Below are 7,152 nucleotides of genomic sequence, written 5' to 3' on the forward strand. Positions count from 1 at the left end.
AAAATACCATGAGTAAAATGAAGCAAAAGCTACAAACTGAAGGCAAAGAAGCTATAGTATACTCTATTTTAATTAGTTTGTCTCAATCGGTAGAAATTACTTTTTCCTTTAAACTAGCACTTCAAAATTTACAAAATCTAGAAATGATCTGTAGATGGTGGGAATACAGGTAGCTTTTCTTTTATTTGTATTGCTTGCTTTTTAAATTCTACAGTGTCTAAAATGAAGTGGATGGAAACAGAAACAGACCAACGATAGGAACACTTAATAGTCTTAGTAGTAGTCACATGGCTTATTATGACCCAAATACAACAACACATTAGAATAAAAATACTTCAAAACAATGACACCTATTTCAAATACATATGTTATTTTATACTCATGTTATTTTATACTCATCCCCAATGTCATGTTATTTTATACTCATGTTATTTTATACTCATCCCCAATGTCAACCATTATCGAGCACTTCTGAAATACTTTTAAGGAAATTGGGAATGTAAAACTTACAAAGATAGTTGACCACTGTTTGATTACGCTATTTTTGTCATTTAAAAGATTTCCCTGAGTACTGAGTAAAATCTTTGTTATCTGAGGGAATGCCATCTTTTAAAGTTCACCTTGACAGCAGTCATCTGTAAACCTAGCAAGTCAAAAACTGAGATGTGAACTCTTATATCTCACCCCTGATTTAATGGCTTCCCTCAGGTATTGCATGGGCATAATCATTTAATATCAAAGCCAGCAAAATGTCTGGCTTTGGTTTTTACAGTTAGGCTTACTTTTATTGTCTTTGCTTTTGGCTTTAAGTTTTGAAAATTCAAAGAAACTCAGGCATGCCCATATGCATACATAGGGATGTTTTAAAAAGGAAAAAGTCTCACTAATTCAGATAATAGAATTTCGTAGAATAGCTAAAATGTCATATACACAAACTACGGTTGCAAATAAATTAGTATAGAGAGATTGAATAGTAGGTATACAAGACCATTTTCTACTCTAAAATTCTAAGAACAAATGATTTTTGTAGACATATATATAGATACAGAAATTCGTAGAATAGCTAAAATGTCATATACACAAACTACGGTTGCAAATAAATTAGTATAGAGAGATTGAATAGTAGGTATACAAGACCATTTTCTACTCTAAAATTCTAAGAACAAGTGATTTTTGTAGACATATATATAGATACAGAAATAAGTGGTATGTACACATGTTGAACGTATACATAATAGTCACCAAAAATAAAAATCTGAAAGAGAGCTCAAATAATTAAAATTTTTATACATTCTAAATCCATATTTAATGAGAAAGAGGTAAATGATAAATCACCATGGATATAATGGATCCATTTCAGAAAGCAAAATGCCCAGGATATACAATATTCACAAATGGGTAAAGATTTAAAGGTACCCAATACAACTTCTACATCTTAAATACTTAAATTGAGAACTCATATCTGAGGTAATGATCCTGAAAGTTCTTTTGAACTTTTGAATGGTCAGAATTATTGTTATTTATATATCTTATCTTAAATACATTTATTGTATCTAATTCTTGGCAAATTGGTAATGCATTTCATACATGATATAATCTCTCTTCACCAAATAGTTTCTAGAGATTTGGGAGACCAGAGAAATTTTTAAATGCTCTATGGACCAAAAATGATGCAAATGCACCCACAAAAATTCCCATTTATATTAATGAGGGAGATTCTATAAAGGGATAAATTTTCAAAAACATCTCTCATGAAAACTACTCTCTTCCATCATCAGATAAAAGCTATTTGTAAAAGGACAGGAAAATTCAGAAGAGTTTACGAGAAGCAGATAAATAATCATCAAACCAGGTATGGGGGTGTCTCAAGGTTTTAATCAAGGAGGGAGAGAGGGCATGAGATAGATGAATCCACAATAAGTTGTTAAAACAAATGGAGACTATGCAAAAGAGAAAATCCTGAATAGATGATTAGCTCATAAAGCTGGTGCTCATCAAATACTCCAAAATTGTGCTCTATATTTCCCTGCTTCCCTTACAGCCAGGTGGGGAAAAAGTGATTATTACTGACCTAGTGTACCATGAGCGGTGGTGATATAGGAGGTATCCACTGTTAACAACCTTGACTTAATACGACATGACTCTGGAATATTCACACACACACACACACACACACACACACACCCCCAGTGTACGCCACCTGATAAACAGTAGATGCTCCATGATTTGACCGTTTGTTGAATATGTAATACCACCCTATCCTGAGACACTCCTTCAATACCCACACATACTAATCCAATCTCTCACCTAACTTTGAGTAAGAACTAGAAAAAAAAGCTACATAAAATACTACTTGTCTATGCACAACGTGCCTGTGAATATTCACAATGATGTATTTGAATAGAATTCCTTGAAAACAATGATGTGAGAGACTAGAAGCAGTCAAACTGCAGAATTACTGTAGACTATTTGCAGTCTGGAATTTGTACACTGGTGGCAATGATGGTGATGATATGGTGATGTCACTGTATAATGCTGCATTTACTTTTGCTACATTTATAGAGTCAATAAGCCTCATATAAAGTTAGTAACAGTTTCAGCAATTGTGTTCTTAGTTTATCTGCAAACCAAGAAGGGGTTGGATACTTTGCAATATATGCCTTGCTGACTAAATTTAACCTATTAGAGGTCAGAAGAAAAATAGATAATCAAGGCTAAGAGACAAACAATATTGACCAAAAAGCATTTGCTTTGTTTTATTTTTATTAGAGTTTTTAAGTACTCTTTTCTTAAAAAAAAAAAAAAAAAACACTGGCCACCATGGTATCTTGTGAATTATAATATTAATCATGCAACAGATAAGATGGTGGGAAGAACTAAACTACAGTAAGGGCTTTTAAATCCTGCAAAAGTAAAACAATATATTCATAGAAATGGTAATGTAATATAATGAAAAATTAATAGAGAATTTAAAGAAATGATTCTTTATAAGAGTCGTCATTATACTTTTAATGATTTAATACGCTCAAAAATGTAATGACTGGGACTTCCCTCGTGATGCAGTGGTTAAGAATCCGCCTGTCAATGCTGGGGACACAGGTTCCATTCCTGGTCCGGGAAGATCCCACATGCCTCGGAGCAACTAAGCCCTGCGCCACAACTACTGAGCCTGCGCTCTAGAGCCCGCAAGCCACAACTACTGAAGCCCGCGAGCCACAACTACTTAAGCCCGCGCTCCGAGCGCCCGTGCTCCGCAACAAGAGAAGCCACCGCAATGAGAAGCCCACGCACTGCAACGAAGAGTAGCCCACGCTCGCCACAACTAGAGAAAAGCCCGCGTGCTGCAATGAAGACCTAACGCAGCCAAAAATAAATAAATGAATAATGACTTAACAAGCATATTTTTTAAATGACAAGAGTAATATTCAGGAAGATGATTCTATTTTTTCTCAAAATTATTTTCCTAAATGGAAGAAAAACTGATTAATGATCCAAGACAAATTTGAAAGCAAACAACAAAAAAAATGTTTAACACTTACTACTTCACCCAACTATTTGGCTAAGGAATTATCCTCAACAGGTAGCACTAGGTTCTGTAAAAAGACACAAAAAGACACAAGGCAGGGGCCCTTTCAAACACTTTGACCTGGAAGCACCTCTGGAAGGGCTGCCCCACTGCCTAGAGGGCAGGAAATGCTTTTCTGCCCTCATTCAGCATAATAATAAGCACTAACTTGTGAGGAGTAAAGGGCACATTAAACGTTTTATCTCAAAATATATTTTCATGTCATCATTTTCATCTCCGATACAACTGGCCTCATATCCAGGCCTTTTTCTCCCTTAGAATACTATAAAATTTGGTTCTTGAAAGCATGCATTCAACCCATACTAAATCAAATATCTGTGCATATTTAATTAGAATTATTTTTATTGTGAAATTTAATTTTGAACATAACCCATAAAAGAACCATTATGTATCCTCTGAGTTAAAAGTATTATTTTATTTAGAAAAGTTCATAGTTCTGAGCCCATAAAATTATGAATATGTATTATTAACTAGGAAAACTAATGCTTAGATAATTCCTATAACTGATTCCCATTATCTAATGCTTAGATAATTCCTATAACTATGATTTTGGGTATGATTATACATTTTCGTTTTGAAGGCACACGATATTCGCTTCGTGTTTTACTATCTTACGGGACCCATTTAACTTATTAAGCTTCACAGAATCATCTGTGTGAAGTTCTGTCATTGGAATTCACCCTTCTGAATACTAGCATATTCTGAACAGAAAAGTTGCTAAAGTTTTTCAAAATAAATAATATTCTCCAAAATAGTCAAGGTTAATTTAGTTTAATATTTTGATATTAAAACAATGCAAAACTGTTTCAACACCAAACTCTGAAGTAAACATGCTTTTATTGTTTTCTGTGAAGGCTGTCCTTTACACATGCATAACTCTAAACAGTGGGTATGGAAAGAGATGCTTTGGAAATGAAATAAACATCTGCACACATCTTTAGGGGGGAAACGGTGTATGGTGTTCTAAAAGGGCATTTCAAAGGCTGTAAATGCCATAGTTACACAAGAAACATTCAGTGCTCTTTCCCTGGATCCTATCTTATAACTAAGATGCAAATTCAGTTTTAATTGTATGAAATCCTGGAAAGCTCTGATGGGGGAGGAATCCTATAGACTCCAAGGCCCAGTGCGCGAGGGGGGGTTCTCAGCATTCTGTTCCTTAGTCTGATTTTCACGTACACGGTGACTGTGGAAGCAGATGCACGTCTCCCCGGGGGACTTAAATCATCCATTAGCTTATAGCGTGTGAGGTGTCAGACACAATTGAGATTTCAAGAAGACGCAAGAGCGAGAATAATGAGCAAGCACCCCGTGGGAGCGCAAAGGGCTTCAAAGGTCAAGTTCCTGAAACAGTTCTTACCCCTCCCTCAGCACCCCCAAGATCTAGCTCCACACCTCCTGTCTTGGCCAAAGGCTGTAAGGGTGACAGATTTGAGCAATACGTCCGGGCCGCGAGAAGCCACCAGCCTGCCGGACAACTGCAGCTTTTCACGAGGGTTCTTCCTTCTCTCCCTGGAAAAGAATGAGGCGCATTCTTCTACCCAGGAGCGGCCCTTGAAACCTGGCCGAGGGTCTGCACGCCGCGCCTGCCCTCCCTCGCACGGCGGGGCGCGCAGCAGCGCACCGAGGCGCCTGGCTGGGGGGAGGGGAGCTTTGTCCTCACCCAGGTTTGTACTCCCCACTTCTACAGATCTGCTGAAGTTCGAGAATGGGTCCCGTGTGTCCTTGGGGTACAGTCTGCATCTCGAACGTGAAACCCAACGGGGGCAGCACAAAAAGGCAAGTCTGCCTTGTCCCCTGCCTCCTCCCCCAACACCTGCGTCCACCAACTCGCGCAAAGAGGCTTCTGGGTGCGAGGTGACCCTTCCTCTTTTAGGAACTCTACCCTACCTTAGTTTTCTAACGATACGTTTAGCATTTATTTTCTTTCTTTCTTTCTTTCTTTTTTTTTTTTAATGAGAATAACGAAGTTCTCCCTCCTTCTCTTTCCCTCTCCAAGTTAGAGTAATTCATCCATTCAGCAGGGAAGGCAGGGAATGTTCTAGTTCAAGGCCGCTTTGCCCCAGGATTCCGGAGCTCCGTAGAACTGGAACTTTGAGAAGAGTGAGGTGGAGAGACATCCAGGGAAACCGGAAAGCGGGCACTTTGGCCCCCAGATCGAGTTTCCCTCGCGCTCTGGACAGGCCCACCCAGGCTGGTCTCGGGTGCCCACTCCCCCAGCGCGCGCTCCCCCGGGGACCTCTGCCCGTCGCTCCGACCGTCCCCCCACGTCTGCCCGCTCTGGGCGGCTCTCGGCCCAGGTGCCCGCCCCTCCTCTCCTGCTCCCTGCAATCCACATCCCAGGTCCTCTAGGGCCGTCTACGCGTTCCTCTCACCTACTCATTCGGTCACTGGAGAAGTTTTAAACCCTCGGGAGTCTACACTGTTTCTCTCCCAAGTCGGGCAGAGCATCTTTCAAAAAAACATGAGAAGGTCTCCGTAAACTTTTCTGTCGCGAACGCTCCCCGTGTCAGCGGCCGTGAGCACACACCTGCGTGCACGCGGACGCAGGTCCACCTGTCCGGGCGCACTCACGGCCGGGGAGCCTGCCCGTGGGCAACTGCTCAGGGAGCACGAAACTCGCCGGCAGTCGCCGGCAGGGACGCGGGGCGCAGGCAAGGCATCAACAGAGAATTTCGAAATGGGCTGGGGAAGCGGGGAAAATGGTGATTCTAAACGCACACACACACCAGAGCGTGTGTCCACGTCCTGCACACAGAGCAGTTGTACCCGAAGGCGCACACTCCTGAGAACGGAGCACTGTGGATTGCTCTGAATATAAACCCCACTCCGGGGCGCATTCATCGCGGAACCGACAATCCCTTTCGCCTACAAGACTTCTCAGTCTGGGTCTAAACCAGCGCCGCGCACATGAGGACGGGGACCCAGGCGCTCCCGGAGCCCTCAGCCGGGTCTGCAGAGCCCCGCGAGGCAGGTGCGGGCCCCCAGCCCGGCCGAGCAACAAGCGGGCCGTCCGCGGGAGGGCCGGGTCCTTCTTTGCCTCTGCCCCCGAGTGGGTCACCTCTCCCCGCCCCGCCCCCCATCGCCAGCTGCGCCAAACGGGCGCAGGGGAAGGAGAAAGCCTAGCGAGCGACTCACCCCCAGCTTCCTGCTGCGGATTTTCACGTAGCCCTGCTTGACTATGTCGTTAAAGTTGGAGGCCATGGCCAGCGCGTTCGGCTTCCCCGAGTCGAGAGCTGCCGTCCGCCACGGGGTCCGCGCAGGTCTCGCATCCAGCCGGCCGCCACCAGCCGCCGCCCGGTGCCCCCGAGCTCCCGCTGCCGGGGACGCAGGCTGGGTGGCAGGGTGACCGCGGACGGGGAACGCGGCCGGCGCCGCGAGCAGCGCCCGCCCTCCGCGTTCCGGCCCTCACCTTCGCCCCCCGCCGCCGCCCGCTGCGGGCGCCCCCTCCGCGCCGCCGCCGCCGCCCCCGGCAGCACCCACGGGCTGGCGCCTCACTCGGCGGCGCACAGCTGGCCGGAGTGCACCATCGCGGCTCCCCGGCGCGGGGGGGAGGGGCGGAACGG

At 43.9% G+C, this 7,152-nt stretch overlaps 1 protein-coding gene across 2 annotated transcripts in view; it reads right to left on the minus strand.

The window, feature by feature from the left end:
- The window catches only part of DOK6 (docking protein 6), a 404,328-nt gene extending 397,397 nt beyond the window's left edge, over positions 1-6,931 (minus strand). For both annotated transcript variants that reach the window (XM_061169746.1, XM_061169747.1), the window contains exon 1: positions 6,725-6,931. In XM_061169746.1, the coding sequence (XP_061025729.1) occupies positions 6,725-6,790 (66 nt within the window). In that variant the 5' untranslated portion in view covers positions 6,791-6,931. The remainder of the gene's footprint in view (positions 1-6,724) is intronic.
- Positions 6,932-7,152: the final 221 nt, after the last annotated feature.

The sequence above is a fragment of the Eubalaena glacialis genome, chromosome 15 (assembly GCF_028564815.1).
Source record: "Eubalaena glacialis isolate mEubGla1 chromosome 15, mEubGla1.1.hap2.+ XY, whole genome shotgun sequence".
NCBI classification, from domain to species: Eukaryota; Metazoa; Chordata; class Mammalia; order Artiodactyla; family Balaenidae; genus Eubalaena; species Eubalaena glacialis.